General features: G+C 39.5%; 1 protein-coding gene across 1 annotated transcript in view; it reads left to right on the forward strand.

Annotated features, from left to right (window-relative positions):
* Positions 1–974: 974 nt before the first annotated feature.
* plpp4 (phospholipid phosphatase 4) overlaps positions 975–25,454 on the forward strand; it is a 56,843-nt gene continuing 32,363 nt past the window's right edge. The window contains exons 1-3 of the mRNA XM_061837492.1: positions 975–1,117; positions 1,208–1,383; positions 25,070–25,178. Coding sequence (XP_061693476.1) covers positions 1,295–1,383; positions 25,070–25,178 — 198 coding nt within the window. The 5' untranslated portion in view covers positions 975–1,117; positions 1,208–1,294. The remainder of the gene's footprint in view (positions 1,118–1,207; positions 1,384–25,069; positions 25,179–25,454) is intronic.

Consider the following 25,454-nt stretch of genomic DNA (forward strand, 5'->3'; position numbering starts at 1 on the left):
TGTTATTTTCTTGATTGTCGGCTGTTAGGAGACTTTTATCTCAAAAAGGCAAAAAATTACCACCCTGCCCATGAATGGGTTAACTTCAACAATGCTTTCTTGGACCTGCAATATGGAGAGTCACGAGATTATATGACGTAAGTGCACGAGTTCTATAGGTCCACTCCACATAGAGGTGGCAAGTAACATGGTTAATGTACTCCATTACATTTACTCAACTGTGATTTTCAATAAACTGTACTTGTCCAAATACTTTCATGCACATTTACATGATAATTCATGTTACAAAGGATCGATACTCTGTTCCAATTATCGACACGCTGTTCCGCTACTTTTATTTCCCCATTTTTGCTTGTGGGTGTCTACTTTTCGACTCCATCTTCCGCATAAGGCGCCCGTTGTGCCAATCTAATGTGGTCAGTAACGTCAATTCACCAATAAGACGACATAAGACAATCACATGACCTCACACATTGCCTTACTGAGCCAATCAAAATAAAGCATTTTTAAAACTTGAAAAATAAAAATCAGCCCCATGATTTTGTTTACTTTAGAGAAAGAACCCCTCTTTATTATGTAGATATTAAATTGTGACTGCCTGAGCTTCGATATTTTAGTTCACATCTAATATGAGAAAACACCTTGCGCTCAGTTGCAGATGTTTCTATTGTTGGTTTGGCAGTGCATATTAACATTAGCACTATCCTTATATGGTGTGCCACATGCACACAATCACTAAGTACGCGTATATATGTTCATGCTGGAGTTCTAATCTAGAAGAGAAGAACATCATCAAAATGGTTGTTGGTTAAATACAGTACTTCAAAGGTTGTTTTTTATACTAATTGTGGTGGAGGGTGACGAAAGACAGGGAGAAAAAGAGGGAGGGAGAGAGAGAGAGTGAGAGAGGCTGACTTTTACTTTGCAGTCTCCTTCTCACTTTCACAATCCTCCTCCTCCTCCCTAACTCCGTCTGTGTCAGCTTGGTTCATCGAGGGGAAAAAGAAGAGTTGAACTTGACAAAGTGGCTGCTGTCACGGCCACAGTTGCCATCAAAAGAGTCCCTGAAGAGGGCATAAGCGAGGAGTGGAAGCTTGGGTGAAGAAGACCAAGAAAGGCAAATAAGGCTTCAGGTGTCGCGATGGAGGCGCGCTGCGTGTGACTCAGAGAACAGATCTTTGTTGTTTTTGTTTTTCCCCCCTTTTAGTCAGACCACAGGCGGATTACAAAAGTCAACACCGTGGACCACCTTTTTGTCCGTCAGTCGTCACATTTGAGGGGTTGAGTCAGAACCATGAACGTGTCATCGTCAGACACAAGGAAAACCGTGCGTGACCTCGCTTTGGAGATCGGGATCCGAGTTATGCTCTTCGGGGTTTTTGTGTAAGTACAGTCGACTTACTCGTCCCATTGTTTTATAATGACAAGGAATTGATGAGATGGTTTTACTTGCGTACTGCGAGGCGTCACCTGCATGTGTGACTCTCCCGCGTTGTAGTGATAGTGTTTTGCCACCAAGAGGAGCTCTCGATCACGTCAGAACTGTGGACAGATCGAGAAACCAGCGTGAGTAGCAAACAGGTTGCAACAATAAGTCTTTTGCACTTTACATATAAGGTATTTTCCTGAAACATATAATGTATATAGATATACAGTATACATTTGACATATACATTCTCTCTCTCTCTCTCTCCTCTCTCTCTCTCTCGCTCTCTCTCTCAGTCTCTGTATATATATATATATACATATACATATATAGGGGTCACCAGCCAATGGCGGGGCACATAGAAACAAACAACCATTCACACTCATATTCATTTACATTTACAATCTTTAATTAACCTTTTACGCGGGGTGAATCTGCAAACTCCACCTGGGTGGGACCCAGACTTGAACCCTGATCCTCAGTATTCTGAAGCAGATATGCAACCAGTCATCCACCATATGGCCTGCTCTCTCTCTCTCTCTCTCTCTCTCTCTCTCTCTCTCTCTCTCTCTCTCTCTCTCTCTCCTCTCTCTCTCTCTCTCTCTCTCTCTCTCTCTCTCTCTCTTCTCTCTCTCTCTCTCTCTCTCTCTCTCTCTAACGCTGACCCAAACATCAAAATGTATTACCTATCCTATACACAGTACAAGTATAGCTTGGAATATGTCATTGCTGGGGTTGGGAAGGCGGAAAACTCATCTTATTTTCAGGAAACAAAAAGCAAAGTGAAGGAGAGAAAGCCATTTTCAACATTTTATATTGGTAACTCACTTAAATAACATGCCTATGTGAGGACTGCCCAACAGAATTTTGTGAAAAAATATGTACTACACCAAATTTGCACACAAGACATTTGGCCCAACCCCACCGTTATGTGAATTTATTTATTTTTCTTCATGAATAGATTGCAAGGAGGCAGCACCGCACTGTACTAGTTAACGTATCTTCATTAAAGTCCTGAGGGTCTCAGCTCCTGTCTTGCTGGAAGGACTTTGCATGTTCTCCCTGTACTTGTGTGGAATTTCTCTTGTTCCTGCTGCTTCTTCTTTGAAAACTCAAAATTGCCCATATGTATGAATGCTGGTGTGAACCTTTGTGTACTGTATGCATACCCAGCGTTTAGCTTGCAAACCAGTCCAAAGTGTGCCCTGGGTCTCACCCATGACTCTAGTCAGCACGATAAAATAATGGACAGATTGGTGGATAGATGGACAGATGAATGGATGAAAGCAAGACTGGATGTCTTCATAATGGAAAAAAAATGTCCCAAATATGCTCCCCTGATATGAAATGTGTTGCTGCACTGCCTAAATGACTTATGTATATTATCATTAAAACATGTCCTTGGGCTTGGTGATCTGTCTCATTGCTAAAAGGATTACACAGCCAAGACCCTTATGTGCTGTACTCATGGTGTCTTGAGTAATGGAACATGTCGGAGAGAAGTCATTCTGCTATTACACTCCAGCGTCGCAATGAGGCTGTTATACTGTATGTTCCCTCTACGTGATTCACATTGGTGTCTGAAGTGCTGTGGAGTATCAACCCATATGAAAACAGCATGATCATAATCATCAAGAAAGAGGATGGTCTGAAAAGTAAATGAAATTCACAAAACGGAATACCGGCAGCTAACTCCATCTTCTGTCATCCATGATAAACTGACTGTTACACCTTTTATTAATTCAATTTTTCTTAAAATAAAAATCAGAAAATACATGTCACCATGCAGGAAATGGCACACACACAAACTGCTGTACAAATGTTTTGGGCCACTTGTACATGTGGTTAGGGAATGCTCTTATGAGGTGCATGACATGATAATGACTTCCAGAGCAGCGAGGACAATTACAAATCAACTCCCACAATATTACCTAGCAAACCCACCAACAAAAGAATGGATTTTAGAAAACGTCCGTCAACTAAATGACTCCGAATCTGAATTGGTCAAAATCATCCCCTCACATTGTTCCTCTAGCCGCATGAACTGCGGCCAGCCAGGGTGTCCTATAAAAAAGGTTTGCTTGGAATATTGAAACTTAAGCATTCCTACCGACAATCAGGATAAATCTTAGTTAGCATTTACCCTCCATAATTAGCAAAGGCCCTATTTGCTGATGTCTCTAAAAGATTATCCTATGTGAATTTACTGTGATGTGGTGCGTTAAATTATTCTCATCTGCCACAAAGTACAGTAACTACTTGACAGTGAGCCATCTATTTCTTCTCAAATTATGACTCTTCCTTCTTCTTTGGACACACTGTCACAGCATGCTGTCTCTTACAGATCAGTCTTGGCTCTCCTCCAGACAACAACGTACATGACAATTTTTTCCTTGTCCTATCTGTGGTCACTCACATTTTATACGTGGAAAAGGTTATCCATGCCCTAATTTCATCCTAACTAGATTACTGCATTGGACTGGATATTGGCATCACTCGGAAAAAAAAACACACTACTCCTTCAATACATTCATAATGCTGCTGCTAGAATATTTTACTTCCACAAAATGATACACGAAAATCACCCCATTTTACTACCATATATTGAACAAAGGCCACACACAGGCTGTTAAATATCAAAGCAACATCAGGGAATTTCAGAGCTGAATAAACAGACTAAAAGCCTCCACTCCGTCCACATTAGTCAGACTATACATGTCCCAAAAAATAGGAAATATAGGTGTCCTATTTTCCTGTTTGTTTTATTTCAAGGTCCATGTATGAAGAGAAATACAGTATGTGAATGCAGGTGTGCACATGATGTATGTTCCTTTCTGGTTTTGTTCCCAATTTTATTTTTTGTCTCTCCGTGGCTTGTTTGAGCCTTCATTTTGTGAATTGAAGCCAATTCAATGTTTACTGTGACCGTGATTTTTTTTTTTTTTTTGTAATAACCTCATACACACTCAAACAAACTGGAAGAACAGCAATCCTTGCTGTGCTTCAATGGCTCCCAATGAATTTTAGAAATTGTTTTCATGATGTTTTTTGCTTGTTCTTTTAAGCACTAAATGGTCTGGATCGTGCCTTTGTTTCGTATATTTGCTGACTCCATAAAAGCCTAAATGCTGCCTGAGGTTTTCATCTCAGGCTGCATTTCCATTCGCTAAATCGCGTCTTGTCTCCGAGGGCAATTCAGCCTTTGCGGTTTGGGTTCCGCACCTCTATAGAATTCTTTGGCTTGTGGCCTCAGATCGGCTGAACCATAGTCTTCTTTGAAAATTCTTGTAAAATCTCACATTTATTGCTTAGCTTTTAGTTAGATGTTGATTTTACCACTTTATTGATGTATGCATGTTTTAATTTTCTTCATTATTATTATTTTACTATTCTCAAACTGTTGTTAGTGTTTTATTGCAGAATTTAAAGTATTTTGCCTTCCTAGGTACACCCCCACTCTCCCGCCGGTGTTAGCAGGCTGGGTGTGTGTCTTCTGTTTCGTAGTTGGAGACGCTTCCCCCGTCTGAGGAAGTGAATGTCCTGCTGGGTCCCAGTTTGCCTGATGTGGTTTGCCTCTTGCCTTCTCCATCTTAGCCAGCTTCCTAAACTCTTGGTCATACCTCCCCTGATACCGACCCTATGTCAGTGATGTTCTGCAGCCGAATAAGGTGTTCTTAAGGGAGACACTCACTGAAGAAACTGCTCCCCTCAATCCTGAGTCTCTGATGAAAGTCTACTATGCTTGGTAGGTTTTCCTGGTCATTAAACCTAACCCAAGTTTATGGCAATTTCTACAGTTCTGTCCAGTTGTTAGCTCAGCTTGTGACATCCTCTCATGTCTTCCTTGCTGGCTCTTGCTGGCACCTTGAAGACAACCAGACTCCTCTTTTCTTCCTTTGTTCTTTTTGACCTCAGGGTGGGTGGATCACCCCAACAAAGGCCCGTCTGCTCTGTGTGGACTCTGGCCACCTCGTCCTGGTTCTCCAACCTTTTCACCACCTTCTGCACATTATCTTCAACGCTCCATTTCCTTTCAGTTTTCGCTTTCGCCTGCGTATCACTTATTGTGCTGCCAGGGGAGTCTTTTAACAACATCATACGCCTGAGCTTCTCCAGCTTGAAGCCAAGGGCAATGAATTTCAGGGGCAAATGTGGAAAATTTCAGCTGAACAGAACCTGTCACCAAAAAGCACTATAGGAGACCTAGCCATTCACGGATGCTGGTTTTTGAATCCATCTTGGGTACGGCTGATGATGTAACTTCTTGTTAGCTTGGGTACCAGGTAAATAGACCAAATTTTACAGCTTGTTGGCTTGGATTGAGGCCTCCTGAAACCCATAAAAGGTTGGTTTTGCAGATTTGTTTGTTATTCTGGATTTGTATGACCTTTACACACTAGAGCTTGGCTTGTCTACAATGGGAGGAATGTCCTTTCTTCATACCACAGGGACAGGCATCTGGACTTTAGATCTGTAATTGCCTTTAAATGGCAGTACATGGTGGCAAAGAAGATTTTATGTCTAAATGAAAATCCAAAAATTAATTTCAACCTACTTCCTTGATACTAAGATGCCATCAAACTTTGCCAAAGCAATAATGATTGTGCTTTGGCGTCAGCACGAAAAGAGAGAATAGGTGTTTTTCAGTGAAGAACAGTTTTCTCCAAAATCAGTGAACCGGCGAATAAGTGAATGCTAAAGCACAACGATGCAGTGGAAGACTGTACAGTGCAAGTGGCCAGAATGTTGTGGCTAGTTCGTGGACATTCTTGATATACAGGGATATTATTCTCTTCCTCCCAATAAGGATTCAGTTAAAGCTGTACCCTGAAAACAATTTTTTGCACACATTATTCAGATACCAGTTTTGTCAAAATGGCTTTTTGACATTTTATTTACCCGTGCTTTCTCTTGGCTTCCGGCGGCAGCCTGACCGTAGTGACAGACACTTCGTGTGATACTATTTTGACAGTCCAACACAACTGCGAGTGCGCTGCAGTCATCACAACTTATTTGGCACATCAGGAATCAAAAATCTTTTTAGAGTAACATAAAATCGTTCCATTCCAAAAGAATTCAATTACTTATCTTCACATTTTCACACTCTAAATATCTAATTTAAGAAACTGAGATTACATTCCTTGTAATCTACAAAAAAAAGAAAAAAGGTTGAGAAAGGGCCAACGAGCAGCACATTATTTGTCTGTGTTTTAGCTTTGTAATTGTTTCAGATTGTGATTGATAGTCCCATAAAAAAAATTAGTTGGAGATGCACCTTCTGATAAATACTAACATTTTGAGGACACAGGAAGACACGGGCAGAAAATACATTTGGCAGATAAGATAGAAATCCTTTGTAGTTCGGGTGATTTAATGGATTTTAGGTTTCATAGATTAAGACTTTGGGAATGTCAGCAGTAAATAAAAGGGTCACAAATCCTTCAGCGAGTTTATATCAGTGCAATCTAAAAGCCTGAGCAATTGTCCAGGGAAAGGAGCAGGTGCTTTGAGGGCTGATGTTCACATTAAAATATAATTGATCCATCTTTGCTAAAGCTAACAAGGCTGAGTGAAGCAGAGCAAATTGCTTCTTAGAATGATTAGAAAGATGGACCCAGACCTTTGTCACATACAGTACGTAATTCTGCTCATGGAACATTAATGCGGATTTGATTTTGAGCATTCTCAGTGCAAAATATATGTCTTATAATTTTGTGATATCACCAATAGACAAGCAAATTGACTGGTGCAAAGATAATTTTACAAAAGAAAACAATTCACCTGCAGATGTGTCACCCCCAGATGGGTTCTCTTTTTGATACTTGTGTGATGTGTCTGAAAGGACAAAGTTTAATTTACAATCTGGTAAGTGTGAATGGTTGTTTCTTTTCTATGTGCCCCTGATTGGCTGGCAACCAGTTAAGGGTGTACCTCACCGCCTGCCTGAAGATACCTGGGATAGGCTCCAGCACACCTGCAACCCTAGTGAGGATAAGCAGTGCAGAAAATGGATGACCAAATGAATAGCATCTGAGTGATGTTTGTATGAAAAAAGAGGTGGCTGGTACCAATATTAACAATACCATTGTCTTTATGGTCTGATTTTTTTTTCCACATTCAAATTTCTCTACCAGCTTTGACCGTGGTACTGTTCCAATAGACAGATAGCATAAAGACCAGCTCCTACACCTAGAAGCATTGAATAGTAGTAGTCTTTATAAAAAGAAAAAGTTGGAAGTTAAACAGATGTTAATTCAAACATCGATTTCAACAGTGAATGTCTGCTTCGTAATTGATAGACTGCAATTTATGTTGTGAAAAGAATGAAAAGGCCTCCTCCCCCCTTAACTTATGAAGTCAGTCTGCAAAAAAAACTACCAAAATATTTACAGGACCAGATGTAGTCATCCTTTATTTTATTCCTGAAGTTATTTCTTTGCACTTACATAAACAATTATATATATTTAATGTCCTCAATATCCTTTGATGCAGTGAATTCCTACAGGTTATAGTGATACACATTCTTACATTTATATGTAGGCTGCATGATGAGCAACTGCTAAGCACATCTGCCTCACAGTTCGGAGGACTTCGGTTCAAATCCTGCCCCTGCCTGTGAGGAATTTGCCTGTTTTGCCTGTGCCAACCTGGGTTTACTCCATTCATTCTGGTTTCCTCCCACAGCCTAAAAACATGCATGGTAGTTTGATTGATTACTCTAACTTGTTTGCAGGTTTGAATGTGAGTGCAAATATTATTATTTTTTGTTTCTATGTGCCTTGCAATTTTCTGACGAGCAGTGCAGGCTATATCCTGCCTCTCACCCAAAGATTGCCACCATAGGCTCTGGCACACCCACGACTGTAGTGAGGATAAGCAGTACAGAAAATGGATGGAAAGATGGAAATTAATATGTCCTTAACTGTGCCAACCAAAAGTGTATAAGAATTCTTGATATAGGCCTTTTATTTAGGTCTCATTAGAGGAGACCCTTCCTTGTGGGTGTGTATTCAACAATGCTTTTGCATTATTTCTAGAGAGTTCCCTGGTGTTCTTATTCTAAATTATTCAGTCTCAGTCTTTATGAGACCTGTTAAAAGGAGAATCTAAGTGTTTATTGTACATTTACACAACTGGCACAATTTTATAAGAGGTTGCTTACAATTCGATCATTCTGAAGAAATTCTGCAAACATATTTTGCCAAGTTGGTTTTAGTATTATTTTGATGCATTTCCTTTTACTTCAGTAAAATAACTGACAGTAATACGGGATATCTTCTTATTTATTCATGGCTGCATGAAAAAAAACACATTAGCATGAACACTTTAATCTTGGTCAAAAGAAGAATCCAGTTGCCCTTAAAGAGGATGCTGCCATACAATTATATTTGTCCTCTCCCCATCCAAACTGTAAAGGCATTCATCTTCTCAGCCCGTTTTATCTCTGTTCTTAAATGAAGCCTACTCGTTTTATAATCCTCCCTCCAGAATGAAGTCCTTCCTTGGATGAGCTGCTTTCCCTTGATTGTCGGAACATGAGGGGAAGTAATTGAACAAGGTAACAATGCATCAGGTTGTATGTAGGTGTAGCAGGATAGAACATTTACTAGTAACATCAGGTACACTTGCACAACATTACTGTAATGAGCTTCTTTCCAAGAATTGTGACTTTAAAGAATAATGTTTAATATTGCCACAGATTTTTTCTTTAGTGTGAAACTGTACTGGATCATGAAAGGTGTTTCTAAAAATGACCTGGAGGCACATTGGCTAGGGAAATTTATCAGTGTAATTTTGCTTTTGTCTTGGGGATGGTATCCACATAAGTGTTTCTTTAAAAGAGAAGAGGAGTGTTTTTGTTGTTGTTTTCTTTTTATCTGTGACAAACACAGACGTAAAGATAAAAGCAATCTAACAGTTTTGAACGTATTGTGTGTCACACAAAACACTAAAGACAAAGATTCTGTTCCACCGCAGATCTCAAATTGTCATGTGATCACATGTGATTTTTGAAACCCGAAGAAAAGGAAACTGCTTTGGAAATACATCATTCTTTACTGCATGTTTCCAAAGGTTGCTCTTGTCAGCAGCCTTGTGAAGTGGCGAAGTCCTTGAAAACAACTTGCTTTGGAAAATACTTTTTGCAGTCTGGAGAACCCACTTTTATATAAAAACAACAACATCCGCTAAGAGGTTTGGTTTTATTTACCATCTTTTCTATGTTGCAGACTAAGGGTGCTTCCTGATTGGCTAGATTCTGTTCTATTTCACAACTCTTGGCATCAGGATAATCTCATAATATTATCTTGTAAAATATTACCATTTTCTAATGTTTGACATGCTGACTTAGGAAGTGACAAAATTGGTACAAAAACAGCCCAATTGTCTTAATGCGTGTACCAGGCCTAAAATCAATCTTCAGGCAATCTTGTGCCGTAAAAGATTATCCTACGAGATTGTCCTCAGATCTGAGGTGAGTTAAGAGTTGCTTTATCATGATTTTTGGCTCCGAAAGAGTTTGGGGCCAGCAATCTTAATGAACGTGTTCTGTATTTACAACCATAAGTCTTCACATTTGTAGGGAAGGTCACCGTCTCCCTGAATCATGACACTATAAACTGTGACTGGGAACAGAATGTAACCAATCAAAGATGCAACCTACATTGACAAACACAGAAACAGGCATAAATGAAAACTGACAAGTCTTACCCAATGTTGTTTTTGGATAAAACTGCGTTCCCCAGACGGAAAGAATAATTTTCTTAAATAAGTCTTTTTATTTATCTACACAACCTCTGCCTCCATTCCCTTCGGCATCACTCAGCAAAGACTGGCGCATACCCGGACGTGTCTACACATGCTTGTTTTTGTCAAATCGCGTGATCACACCATATTTTAAATTGCTGTTGGAACAGAATCTTTTTCTGTGGTGCTATGTGCTGAGATTATCGGAGCACACCACACACGATACGACCAAAACTTTAAATAGTCATCTTTATATGTATGGGTCTTTTTCTAGAGAAAAATCTTTCAAGATTTAAAACTCCTTTACGTGTACAAGCCTTAGTTTACATTATAAAGTGTCAAAGCAAGTGATGGAATACCTGATATCGTTCAATCAGTAGACCATATGGAGAGTAGATAACAATGTCTTGAAATCCGTTATGAGTGATGGGAATACACCCATCATATTTTTATTCACAAAATTCTAATGAGCCTGGACATGAAGTAAACAAAGTGAAACAAGGCCAGGCCAAGGTAAAAAAAACTGCCTTCACACGCTTGGATCATTGACATGATCACTCTCCCCTGGTCTTAGATGCAGTACATACACCCATCAATCTGGAACAGGGTCAACCTGTTAGAAAACAGAAAATACAGGGAGTCAATGGACAGGAAAAACAAGACTGACGGATTTCCTTCAAAGATGTGTATGTTCTTATATACTGGCTAAAACTTCCCATCTGCTCCCAATTTGTGAAAAGGCAAATGAAGCTTAAGTCTTTGGACCCTGCACTATATGTCTTATTCTCCTAGTTACACCCGGTCGATACTTGTGAAGGACATTATCAAGATTTTGGAGCTGACACATTTACTGCCAGTTCAGATGTCATCCTCACCTCAAAATGTGAAATATTCTTGTTCTGTTTCTCCCTTGCCCTCTCCACACACAGACACACACCATTTTTTTTCATTTGTTCCCTGTCATTTCTTTCTTTCTCTCTTATCCATCACAGCTCCATGCTCCTATCTGTATAAATTGAGATGTGGCGTTGATAAAAGAGGTAACCTCCAATTACATTCACGTCTCTTGGCTCTCAATTCCCTCTATATATAGAACAAGCGAGTCCTTATCCTCCTGGAAACCTCTTTGTTACGGCTGAACCATCATACAGTGTGTGTCTGACCAAACGTCTTTTGTCACAGAATACAGAATTCCTTTGGCCCAAGTGGTCCAGACCCTAATCATATAAGTACAAATCTTAAAAAGGACTTTTGAGAAAAAAAAATCACAGCATCAAATGGACCGACGTAGTCATGAATTAAGCGATGTCGGAGAGTGCAAAAGAATGTGTGGGAGTTCAAATTCTATGTCACAAATGGTTGGGTCGCAAACAAGCAGAAGATATCCCGAGAGAATCGCTGAATTAGAACGCACAATGCAAGAAGGAGGCCATGGTTCACCTGGTGAAGCTCTAGCTGACAAGAAATAAGGGCAATGAGAAAAATGCTTGAAGGAACTCATAAAGTTTGCTAGAAATAGTGAAGAAGAGTATCCAGTACTTGTACGCACTAGAGTGGCTATTGTGTTTTTAACGGGTGGATAATGAGGATGATGATGTGATTCACAAATGTATATCCTGGCCTGTTACAAGTGCTTATTTTGTAAAACCCAGATTTATTAACTTATTTATGCTAGTGGGTAGCACGGTGGTAAAATGTACATGAATCTAGAGGGGTTTTTTTCTTGTTTTGACAGTAGAAAATTTCTACTCTAGGTTTTTCCCAGCTACTATGATGGGATTTCTCCCCTTTCATTATTTTTACTACACGAACATTTATTGAGAACATCCCGAGAGGAATACTTACATAAAAATAAAAATCGGTAGCACGGTGGCGCAGGTGTGAAGCGTTGGCCTCACAATTCTGAGGACTGGGCTTCAAATCCCAGCCCTGCCTGTGTGGAGTTTGCATGTTTTTTGGGCATTCCGGTTTCCTCCCACATCCCCAAAACATGCATTAATTGGGGGATCTAAATTGCCCCTAGGTGTGATTGCGAGTGCGACTATTGTCTGTCTCCATGCACCTTGCAGTTGGCTGGCAACCAGTTCAGGGTGTACCCTGCTTCCTGCCCAATGACACCTTGGATTGGCTCCAGCACTTGCACGCCCCTCGTGAGGATAAGCGGCTCCGAAAATGGATGGCTGGATGAATGTTGTTAAATACCTGAGAGCCTTTATACATTATAATACAGATTTTAAAAAAATCAACCAGGCTATCAGATGTTCTCTGAAACGTTAGTTTTACATCGCTTTAGTGTCGTGATATTCATACTATAAAAAGCACAATTCACTTCTGCTGAAACCCTGCAAAGATCAGCAACTTGGTATTCCATCAGTGGCAAAACAGATGGTCACACAGGATGCAACAAAAGCTGTTACGCGGAAACACATTTTTAAAAATAACTCCTTGGGATCATTATGGATATGTACAGTACAGCAATAAGAAAATAATGCTTGCCTTCATACAATACTGTATAGCCACAAAGTATCAGAAGCTACAACTCATTTTAAAGTCAAGAGCACAGCAAATGAGTTTATCCGACTATGAGCTGTGCTTGTCAGTGTGTGTGGGGGAAAAAGGTTTTCACCCTCTGATGCCGATAATGGCTCATGGTTTCAACACATAAGCACGGATATGGCAGGTGAAATTATGACTGAAGAAAGAGGACAAATCTATAATTTGTCTTTTGCGGCTGTCGGTATTTGTAAGAATGAATAATGAGCATGACAGCAATGATAAATGTCAGCCTCCTGTCTTTCAGTCATATCTGCTTCACATCCGACATACAAAAATCCTTGCTTCACTGTCAAACATTTCCCACCTCTTTTTTTCCCTCCTCAGGTCAAGATCATATCACTAGAGTTTAATTTGTCTGTGTGTCTGTTCAATAATTTTCCTGTGGCATAGTTTAATAAAACCTAAATGTAATTTAAAATGGGTGAAACAGTCTTTCCTTTGATGGTATTAGGGAGAAGAAGATATATGTAAATCTTAAATACTTGATTGAGAATGGCAATTAAAAACGAGGTCTCTTTGAGACTCCTCCTGAACTCGCGGGATACAAGCAACTCGGTCCAGATTACGGTTGATCTAAATGTGTATTTTACATTTGATAAGTTTTGCAAAGTAATGTAGCTCCTCGCAGTAATCAATTTCAGTATATGAATTAATATACGTGTATGTCTATGAATGAATGTGTATGTGTGCATGGCTGGGAAATTGGTGGGACTTTTGGTTGCATGCTGCAGTCACTTCAAATTAAAATGTCTTAGAATGTCAAGTTGATAGTCGCTAAATTAATGAAGATATTACATGTCAATACAGACATTCTGCAGTTTAAAAAATTATATTGGATTTAAATCTAATTATCCATGTGGCATTCATTTATTATTTTTTGTAACGTTTACTTTTTTAAATAGGGCATTTGGGAACTGATTCTCATTTGCATGGGAAACCTTGCTGCAAACGTCAGAGTAATATAAGGTAAAATAAAAACAGATAAAGGCAAGTAAATCAAGCAGTTATAAATGTGGGCGGGACAGTGAAAAGCGTTGGCCTCACAGTTATGAGGACCTGGGTTCAATCCCTGTCCTCCCTGTGTGGAGTTTGCATCTTCTTCCCGTGCCTGCGTGCGCACTCCGGTTTCCTCCCACATCCCAAAAACATGCAGCATTTATTGGACACTCTACATTGCCCCTAGGTGTGATTGTGAGTGTGGCTGTTTGTCTCTATATGCCCTGCGATTGGCTGGTAACCAGTTCAGGATGTACCCCACCTCCTGCCTATTGACACCTGAGATAGGCTCCAACAATACCCACAACCCTTGTGAGGATAAGCGGCTAAGAAAATGGATGGATGTATTATAAATGTGTATTATTTGATTTGGGCTACAACAAAAAATTCCCTGTTAAAAAAATTGAGAGACTATATTTAAATATAGATGGTTCAGTTCGAGCTGATGGCCAACATAAAGATCTCATTTGTAAGGCGTGAGTCGTGAGGTGTGCTCATGATGGGTACAAGCAAATAGCTGGATAAAGACATTATTTGTTGCAAAACAACAATGGCGTTGATCGCATTTGCATGTCTAAGTTTCTGAACATTCCAGTGATCATCGTTTAGGCCTTAATATGTAATGTAAAACCAATTATACCACTGTGAAGTTCCCTTGATCAGGTGCTACTCGGTAGATTTGTGAAAGAGGAGTATAAAGGATAATCAGATGAGTTTTTCAAGTGCTAAAGACAACCTGTGGAGAGCTGAACTTCGCAGGTAAAGTTGTCCCAAGGAAAACAGTGACTAATCAACTCTGCCACCATGGCTTGAATTCACGCTCTCTACACAAGACCCCATTCCGGGAAAAAGAGCTTGTCAAAGCTCATTTAAAATTTGGACAAGCCAGTTAAATACTGGGGGAATTTACTCTGGTCAGATGAGAGCAAAATTGAACTGTTTGGATGCCATAATGCACACCACGCTTGGAGGAGATAACATTGTTTGGGGCTGCTTTTCAGGAAATGGTACTGGTAAACTACACATTATTGAAGGTAATGTAGATGGGCAAATCTACTGAAACATTCTTGACAAAAATCTGCTACCATCTGTGAGGACCGTGAAAATGAAATGAGGGTGGACATTTTATTAGGATAATGATATAAAATAGACTGCAAAGGAAAGTCTCAATTGGTTTCAATAAAAGAAAATTCAGCTCCTGAAATGGCCCAGCCTATCATCTGACTTGAATCAGTCAATGGAAAGAAGTGAAGTTCACGGTCCATCAAAGAAGTGCAAGGAAGCTTCGAGATTTGAAGACTGCTTGTGTGACGTAATGGGCCAAGATCACACCAGGGCAATACATGTCACTAGTTTTTCTATACAGGAGGCATCTTGAAATCATTGCAAAGAAAGGCTTTTGTACAATGTGTTAAATAGTGGTTGTCATCAATGTTCCTTCAAATTTTTTACGTGTCTGAGAAAACACATTAAGGCCGTGAGCACTCCCTTTGACCACTCTGAGAAACATCAGATGTATGCACTGTGGCCAATCAGTGGCATCCATTGAAGTTACATGGCTCATTCAAAGGTTCAGATTATATTCCCATCAGAACCATTTTAAGAACAATTTTGTGTTCTTGCAAACGTACACTGAAAATGTCAACAAACAAAAAAATACATTACAATACAAATACAGTCCAAGCCAAGTATTAACTATAAATTTTAAATGTTGCTTCCATCTTTGTTTCATTTTGTTAAAAAACAGTGACATCCCCATCTGTTTTTCTTGGTGTAAAACTGAATTATTGCTTGTAGAATATCTTTAGCAATGGATGTTGAAAGCTCGATGATGCTCCCAAACAGTTTTAGGGTTAATGTTTTTTTGCCTTCTATATTTAAAATAAAGAATTAGCTTTTTGGGCAATGTATCTTCTGTGCTTTCATCCTCAGACAGGCTGTGCCAAGGTGGAATTTTAACATTATACACCATTTCATCCTGCACTTTCTACTTTGGCTTCAGACCAGACCTTTTTTACTAAAAAAAAAAGAGAAAATCTCATCCAGTTTCACCACTTTTTCTTCTATTATTAACATAACCCAGTGTTTGTAGTTGGTGCAGGGGGGGGCGGTGTCAGGTAAACTAGGAAGAAGAGTGTGTGGCCAGGTGTGGCCGAGCAGTAGCTCTTTGTGAGAGGCAGTGTGCTGCCTTGTTTAAAAAAAAATAAAAAAGACGTCAGGCTGTTGTAGTTCACTGCTCTGGATCTGTTTTCTTCTGTGCTGCGAGTGTGCCACAAGTGCGCAAATGCACAGTTGGGTAGCTTACGGGGAACATTGGTTGGCATGTGCAATACTTTTCCTCTCAGTTATTTCACACTATTACACAACTTAATTTCAGAGCTATTTTTTTCTGCTTTCTTTATATGTATGGTTTACTTGGATTGTTCCCAACGTCTGGTGAATTTCCAGGTTACAACACCTTTGGAAATATATTTAGTGAGAAAAATTCTGATGTGTTAATACTCATTTCAGCTTCTTTATGTCTCCATCTCCACATTAATTGTTCTTGGACATTTTGAAATTTTTTCTATTTTGACCATTTTACTCCAAAAGACTTGTTTACTGGATACTGTTTTGTAGATCTTGTCACTATGAATAGCTCAAATGAAAAATTCCAGATATTGTGTGGTTCATGCTGTTCATGGTCACTGTCATGTGCATAGCAGTAAGTAATGTATTTTAAATAAGATACAATATACAGTACTTTCATAGGCCACAGGAAATGGTGTAACTTTGGCACATGGTCTATAATTACCACAGTGGTTCTCAAACTTATTAAACCATAAACTTAGCTCTTCAATACCACCAAAATGACCAACATTTTAAATGGAGTAATGTAGTAAATGTAAGTGTTCAACAAAAACTATGCAGTGGTTTTATACCCTAAAATATAAAGTATGTGTTATTATAAGCCACTCAAATAATGGTTCATTTAAAATGAATTGCACGTCAATAAAAAATTGTACTTAAATAACAAGAATGTTCTTAAAGATCAAATCTCAATGCATGTTTCATTCAACTATGGTACGTTTTATTGTATTTAAGTTGTAAAGCAAACTTCAAGAGCCATACATTTCGGAAATTTCATTTCAAGAAAACTGTTGGGTGGGAGATAGGGTCGTGAGTAATAACTGACAGGGCCCCCACAAAAAAATATTTTAAATTTATGCCATTGACAAAGAGGTGCCCAAAGTGAAATTATTTTTGCCCCAGCATTTATGTGATTGGGATTGCTCAGGCATGAAATTTGACCAAATGAAACAAAAGATCTGATAACAAAGGTTCAATGCAAGGTTCACTGTTATCTCTAATTCTATTACCTTCGAAATCTCTTAAATCACTTCTGACCAACATCAGGCATCACGATGATGAAATAACTGTGGTCATAAGTAGAGAGTGACAGACCGCAGCCAGGGGGCTAAGAGAAAGGTGTAAAAATACTGTTCCAGTGAGAAAAGCCATTTCGAACTCTGATGAAACAGATGGTCAAGTCAGTCAATTGGCTTCCCAAATACAGATTTTCCCCAATGCGGTTTAATCAAAAGTGTCATGCAAATTAATTTTGAACATGTCAGCAGAGTGTAACAAAGATTGAACTCACAAAGTGTGAGAATGTTGAAAGACATCTGTGCTGACACCTCCTCAGGATAACATTTGGACCATTGTGCTATAACCTCTCCTCACTGCACCTGTTGATTAACACAAGCTAAAATAATTTTAATAAGAGCTCGAGGGATAGGAATCCTCTTCCCCACTTTCTGATCAAACGCAATTTATTTGTACAAAACTGCTCATCTTCCAATGGATTGTAAATTATGTTTTTGATAGGTGGAGGCTTAATTACAGCCTCTTAGAAAATAACATTCTCACTTATTCAGGGAAAATAACTCCTTGAACACTTCCCCCCCAAAAAGCTAGATGATTTCCTTCACCATTGCAGTTGGTAAGTTTTGGACACTGTGATATAACTCCTATTGATCTAACCATCATACTGTACATTTTCAAACAATCTTGACCCGACCTTGATTTGTCCTTGATTTGGCCAACTGGCAAATTAGCCATTCATATTTGAAATTAGACACCACAAGATGGATTTACTAACTGCCCAGTTCCAATTATCCTTGTTAGTTCTTGATATTGGATTTAAATCGAAATATGCATGTGGCATTCTACTGTTACCATTTTATTATTTATTATTCTTGTTAGTTCTTGATTGTCTCTCTCTCCCTCTCTCTCTCTCTGTATGTATATATACTGTATATATATATATATATATATATATATATATATATATATATATATATATATATATATATATATATATATATATACTGTGTATATGCATAGAATTTGTTATGAGTAGAAATACATAGATATTGAAGGACGTTGCTTATTTTGTATCGTCTTTACTAATGTTCCCTCTAAGCTGCGCCATTGAGCACTTCTCAGGTCTTTTTTTTTTTTTAACACGGAAGCACACGGTCTCTCACAAGCTGCTGCTCAGCCTACTTCTACTTCCACGTTTACCTGACACTGCCCCCCTCTACTCTTAAAGGGGTACACTCATGATTTTACATACACCAGCAACTTTGTATCTGCGGGCATGACTGGTGGACCACATCCGTGTGTGTGTGGTGTGTGTGTGTGTGTGTATATATATATATGTGTGTCTGTGTGTGTGTGTGTGTGTATTTATATATATCTATAAAACCATCCATTTTCTTAGCCACTTATCTTCATGAGAGTTGAGGGAGCTAAGTCGAAAGGCGGCGCTCTCAATTTACCAATTGATCTACATTCCTACGCTCACCTATAGCCACGAGCTGTGGATTGGGACTGAAATAACAAGATCCCGGATACATCCATCCATTTTCTTAGCCGCTTATCATCACGTGGGTCACAGGAGTGCTAGAGCCTATCCCAGCTGTCAACGGGCAGGAGGCAGGGTACACCCTGAACTGTTAAATTAATGTTGCATGTTTTTGGAATGTGGGAGGAAACCGGACTGTCCAGAGAAAACCCACGTGGGCACGGGGAGAACATGCAAAATCAGTACAGGCGGGTTTGGGATTCAACCCGGCACCTCAGAAGTGTGAGGCCAATACTTTCCAGCTGAGTCACTGTGCCGCCCATCCCAGTAACAAGCGGCCGAAATGAGTTTCCTCCGCAGGGTGTCCGGGCTCTCCCATAGATATAGGGCGAGAAGCCCGGTCATCCGGGAAGGGCTCAGTGTCGAGCCGCTGCTCTTCCGCATTGAGAGGAGCCACATGAAGTGGGTGGGGCATCTGATTCAGATGCCTCCCAGAAGCCTCCCTGATGAGGTGTTCTGGGCACGTCCCACTGGAAAGAGACCCTGGACACGCTAGAGAGAATATGTCTCTCAGCTGGCCTGGGAACCCATCGGCAAGAGTTGGATGAAGTGGCTGTGGAAAGGCGAGTATGGGCATCCCTGCTAAAGCTACTGCTCCCTCGACCGGACCTGGAAAAGTGGTAGAAGATGGATGGATAGATGGATGGATGGATGGATGGATGGATGGATGGATATTTTTCGTAAAAGCAAAACATTTGATCCAGCCTTTGCATTAAATTTCATTAAATTGTATAACGTGTTAGAATTTTGTGTCTGTGACAGTACAAAATGTAGGCCTGTATTTGTATACACTGTAAAGTGGGCAGTACATACATTTATTCTAACAAAATTTCTATGCAGCTTTTATCTGCTCTAATTCAAATTTTCAGATGTTTGTAATGCTTTTACACACACAAACACACACTCACAGACACACACGGCAGCGGCAGCTAAAGACATTCATCTTTGAGTCCACCATGTTCACCTTTGAAAATATCTGCATGATAAATGTGATGTGTGAAATTGAACAAACGTCCATCAGCTGTGGGAGGGGAAGGAGACCATGAGAATTAATCCTGGTGTATTGTCAAGTATTGAGTGGATTTGAAAATGAGCTAATGAGGATAAACCGACGCATTTGCAGACCTATAATGAAGATGAACAGGAGATGCTGGAATGTTTCTGGGTGTGGAAATGTTAGATGAACTGAATTAGATGGCAATGGACATCGACTGAAATTATTGCTAATATACGGTATAAGATACCATGCTGGCATACAGTCCACCAATTCCTGTTTCAACAATTTCTTTCATCCACTGGCTTTTGATGAGGCAAATGCATTTCGGTTGTTGTCACGGGAACAGCCAACTACTTAAATGTCATATAATGATGATGGACCAGGCTTGTAACCTTGTGAATTTGTTACCACTAACAGGGTCAAGACCAGAGTCACTGTGGTCTGCAATGACTGTTTCTCACACTAGAAGGATCAAACTATTAATTTAGCAACAGTTTCATATGCAGGTGCAATGACGGCGTTAGTTTTAAAAGCACATCTGTCGGCTTAACTACTTTTTTTTTATACTTTTACATACTGTATTCATTAGTGTCAATTTGAATTTGTTAAATGGGAATCTCAAAGAACATACCCAATCCAGTCCATGATGCTGGTTGAACTCGGATTTTGTTAAAAATATAAATCTATTTACAATGGGAATGAAAAGAAGTCTGTTCTTAATTGTTACCATTATTAAACCTTCATAAGCTGTAAATGTATAGGGACACCTCTAGTATCTGCACCAAATGTACAATACCTTACATTATGTAACTTACTGTATTCTTATCATATACGTATGTTCTTGTTTTTTTGATACTATTTGTTGAGGTGGTCCGTTTGGAATAGATTTGATTTTGGCTACAATATGTTAAATAAAAAATCTAAATGGATTTACAGAGTTAATCTTTTGATGCTCACTGAACTAAAGTCGTGTCAAATGTATGTTAGCATGTGACACCCTGCACGGTTAGGAAATTAAAACTTTTCATCAAATTCTGAATTGTAAAGTCTCAGTTTTGGTGCTTCCACTGTATTTAAAGGCAAAAAACTTTCATCTAAGCTTCCAAACTGTATGATGTGTATGATGTTACGAAGCCTGCAAAAGCCATTAGGCTCTCATCTGTATACAGAGCAAACAAAAGATGAAAAACAGGACAAAGTGCTCCCCAGGTAGCCAGCAGGCAGAGACGAGTTAGGGCCTGTTGGTGTTCATGGCCATCTTGGGGGCCCATTACTCAACATTGTGAGCATGTTGGGTATCACTGCAGCAAATATCTGAGAGTATCCTTTTTAAGATGTTGCTGGACCACATTTCAGCATTTCTGTCCATTTCTACAAGACTGCTGTGCTTGCTTATTTCTTGTTATCTCAGTGTACTTACAATTATTTCTCAGCAGGCCAGGCTGGTGGCATTTGCTTTCTATGTCATTATCAAGTGAAGCGCCATCGTTATCTTTACTAACGTGATCCATGCTGGGCTTCTGCCACATCGTGGGATAAGGCAGGAGTTAGCTGTAAATGATGCACACCCTTCTGCTTCCAAGGCAGCCTGTAAATTACAATTACGGGGGGTTGGGGGGGGGATCATTTCCACAAAGAATGAGAACTATAATAGTACTCAAGGATGAAATGGATCCAAGATTTCATTAAAGTGTGTGTGAAGTGTATTCAAGTCTTTATTTTAAAGTTGCTAGTTAGGAAAGAAAAAATGAGGCTTGATCTGAAATTGAATCTGTAGCCCAGGGAAATCCTCTGAGGCTAGTATGGATTTGTCATAGGATATTAGGTACAAATTCTCAGAAAGAAGGATGAATATTATAACCTCCTCAAAACCCAATTTAATTTTGCATGAATGGCAACAATAATCTTCAGCAGACCGTCCGCTCTTGTGAAATATGAGACTTTTATTGCAAACCACAGACAATATCATGTCAAAACCTGAATGAATGCTAAACTAAATGTGTTATGTTACAATGATGGTTGCGCGGAGTACAGTGTTGGATACAGTCTCTGGCACAGCATTAGACAGCCACAAATGAGCTTTAAGGCAAAAGATATTCTCTATTTCAAAAGTATTACAACAGTGAGGCCAATACTTTTATTGTTGCAAAAACTGAAAACATTTGGTGTTGACATCAAAAGATGAATATGAGACACCACATTCAACATTTCAACTTTTATTTCCATTCATCTGCATTTCTGTTTAGGGATGTGCATGCTGTATGGGTCGCATACTTTAGACATATTTCCATATTACAGTATATGACAAGTGTAATTCAGTGCTCTTATCATGGAAAATCCACTTCACATTTTCCCTGCGACCTCTCTTGCATTTGTGTATCTGCTTTTCTACGTGGCTCAGTCCAAATTCTAACCACCAAATACTGTAATAATATCACCAAAAGAATGAATAGGCCTACTGAAATAATGATGATCTTGTTGCAACTTACTCAATGTGAAATATGGGCATTAATTGCCCTCAGAGTCAGTCTAGTTCATGTGTCCCACCATCATTTTTTTCATTCCATCGCACAGCTTTTCAGTGACACACTCACAGTTCGCCTTTGGGCACTGGGCAGTCTGAATCCATCTTTCAAGAAGTAATTAACAATAATTGGACTGGTGAAAAAAGAATTGTGCATGAGGATAAATGGGTGCTTACTCCCACTCCTCCTAAGATACTCTTGTGTAGTGGATTAAAACACAATAAAATACGCAAATATGCAAACTTATTTTATTTGCTTGCAATTTCAGTGATCATTTCTAATAGTGGTGTAGACATGTTTACATGTTTTATCAATATATTGGTTAACTTTTTAAGGTATGAGAGGTGCAAAATAATTTCACTTCTTGCAGTGTTATTTTACGCCTACCATAAATAACCTAAAACCTGTGAGTGAGAATAAGCGGTTGATAAAATGAAGGGATGGATGGATGGAATGATGACTAGTAACCATAAAGTATCCTTCAACAACTTCTTATATTGTAACTCAAATGTGTTATTTTAATTATCTTCATGATTAAATTATCTTTTTGTCTAGATAATCATCAAGATTGGCTAGACCTTTTTCTTTGATCAACCCATTTCATTGGGTTTGACAGTTATTTCCTACATTCAAACATGAAGCCAGACATAGAGGAATTTTTATCTCTTGACTGCCTTGGGGGAGTCAGCCTCAAATTCATTAAGACGCTACCTACTGAATTTGAGATAAGCCTTATTGAATGACAGGGAGGCCGAAGTCACTATTTAATAACCTGAAGGGTGTGTGTGTGTGTGTGTGTGTGCGTGCGTGCGTGTGTGTGTGTGTGTGTGTGCGTGTGTGCGTGTGTGTGCGCGCATGCATGTGTGTCTGCAGGGAACGGGAGGGTTCCTTACCATATCTGTGTTTTTAATTCTTGCACTTAAATAGCATTCCCTCCCACTAACATCTGAACAAAGGTACTGTAGGGACACAATCTTGGTAATGGAGTAATTAATGAACCATACTATGTGCCACTAATGGAGTGACAGACCAACATAATTACTTGACTTGTGTTTGCAAGGGTAGATACGGCACCAAGGGTGCCCAGACTTTTTACTCCCAAGACCTACTATTCAAACAGGCAGCCTTTCGCGATCTGCCAATGGGAAGTGCTGAGTGTATTGACAGCGTGATAGGGGGGCATTGCCACAACTGCCGCGGAGAAAGCAAGAGACAGACGATAAATAAAAGTCAACTTGCTAGAACGCATCTTTATGTGGACATGCGCAGTGACACGTCAGAATAGACCAGAATAGACCAGCATGCGATCGACGTATTGGCCACAGTTGAATCAAGCGACGAAATGGTTGATAGGGTGACATCTTTATTATTATTTTTCTTATATTTTGGCACGCAGTTATGCAATCAACCAAACCTGCCTTGGAAATCGACTGGTATTGGACACCCATTTACTACACTATCATGTTGCGCACTTTTTGATGCATCACACGGTATTTTTAAGTGAAATTGTCATGCTCCTGGATTCCAGCCAGGGCTGGGCGTGGCCAGCTAATCTGAAGGTGCACACCTGCGCCTCATGACCTTTGATTAAGATCCAGTACATATAGGACCCGGGGGACGACAGAGACTCTGCTAGATCGTTGCCTCTCATGCCTCGTTCCCGCACTACCGTACTCCTGACGTGTACCGACCAACGCCTGTCTCCCGACCTACCCCGTAAGCCTGCCGTTACTGATCTTGCTGCTTGTTTGGACTGACTCCCTGGTAACCGACATTGGAACGAATAAAGGCTTATTCCGCACTGCTTACCTCTCACCTGAGTCGTGCATTTGGGTCCACCCCCGAGTCTCGTCCGTAACAGAAATTCTCTGACTACTTTAGAGTCCACCTTTCGCCTGAATTCAGCTAGGATAGGCTCCAGCGCCCCATGACCCTAACCAGTGGTTTTGAAAATGGATGGATTGGATCTACTGTGTGTGGGATTGTAATATCTTTAAAGGAAAACATTTATTCAAGATCTTGAATGAATTCTAGATCCATGCGAATAAAATGTCAAGACCAGAGTCAAAGTAATTTAACAGATTCCTTCTACAGGTGACAAATGTTCTTTCCTGAGGTCTGTGCAGTTGTATTTATGCTCATAGTTATCATTCACTTCTTTGGCTTCTTTGTTCCGAGTATTTATACCAAACTTTACAGCAAGTACCTCATGCATCAACTGGAGTAAGGTACTGACTCGTTTTGAAAGGACATGGCATGGCACTTTTGCAGGGATGTCAGTGAACAAGGTTGGTTCCAACATATCTATAGGTGGCCTAGGCATATTTTGTTAAATTTTCCACATTTAATGAGAGCATAAAACAACGGGGTTTTGTAATGAAGATGGTCTTTGATGAAATCAGCGGTGTTGGTCAAAGTTCAAAAGCCAAGACCTCCTGTTAACCACCCACCTGTGACCACATTGTATGCCCTAAAACAGGGGTATCAAACAAATTTTTCTCATGGGCCACATTGTTGTTACAGTTTCCCTCAGAAGGCCATTATGACTGTGGAACAAAAATATTTAATCATCTCATCATAATTACAGCATCAATTTTTGAACTACCTTTGGAATCAGAAATCAAAGGAAATGTGTTTTTCAACTATTCACGTTTGGTCACACAAAAATGCTTGTGATATTTCAACTTTATCATTTATGATATGTAACAATTTGAAATTTTGGTACAGATTTTTTACAAGAATCATGAAAATTGACATCCTAAATTTGGCCTCCCGGGCCACATAAAATCATCTGGCGGGCCATATCTGGCCCCCTAGCCTTGAATTTGACACCTGTGCCCTAAAAGGTCATGTGACCTGTCACACTGCATTCATGTGTCCAAATTCAAATCTTCAATGTTTCATCTTTGCTGCAGATTTACTGAATTCCTGGAACCCTTTGAAAGAGTCATACAACCAGAGGAGCTTTGGCTCTACAAGAATCCGCTGGTTGAGTCCGATCACATTCCCAAAAGGGTCATGTTCGTAAGTACCTACTGAATATTTTTCATCGTATTTTATTGCTGACTTGATAGACACTTATCTGGCCCTTATTTCCTTCCATCTGAACTATTTTATTTTCTTGCGTCTTACTAATTTGTGCAGTGGCAAAATCCTTCATTTAGGATCATATCAATTAATTTCATTTAATTGGAATTTTAAGCAGCCCCATTGTCATTGCGTTACTTTTGGGATTTTCTGTTTATCTTTTGGCTGTAATTTCAGATGCTTAACCCTAAGATCTCAAAACAATGTTCTGTA

This window comes from Syngnathoides biaculeatus, chromosome 12 (genome assembly GCF_019802595.1).
Source record: "Syngnathoides biaculeatus isolate LvHL_M chromosome 12, ASM1980259v1, whole genome shotgun sequence".
Taxonomy (NCBI): domain Eukaryota; kingdom Metazoa; phylum Chordata; class Actinopteri; order Syngnathiformes; family Syngnathidae; genus Syngnathoides; species Syngnathoides biaculeatus.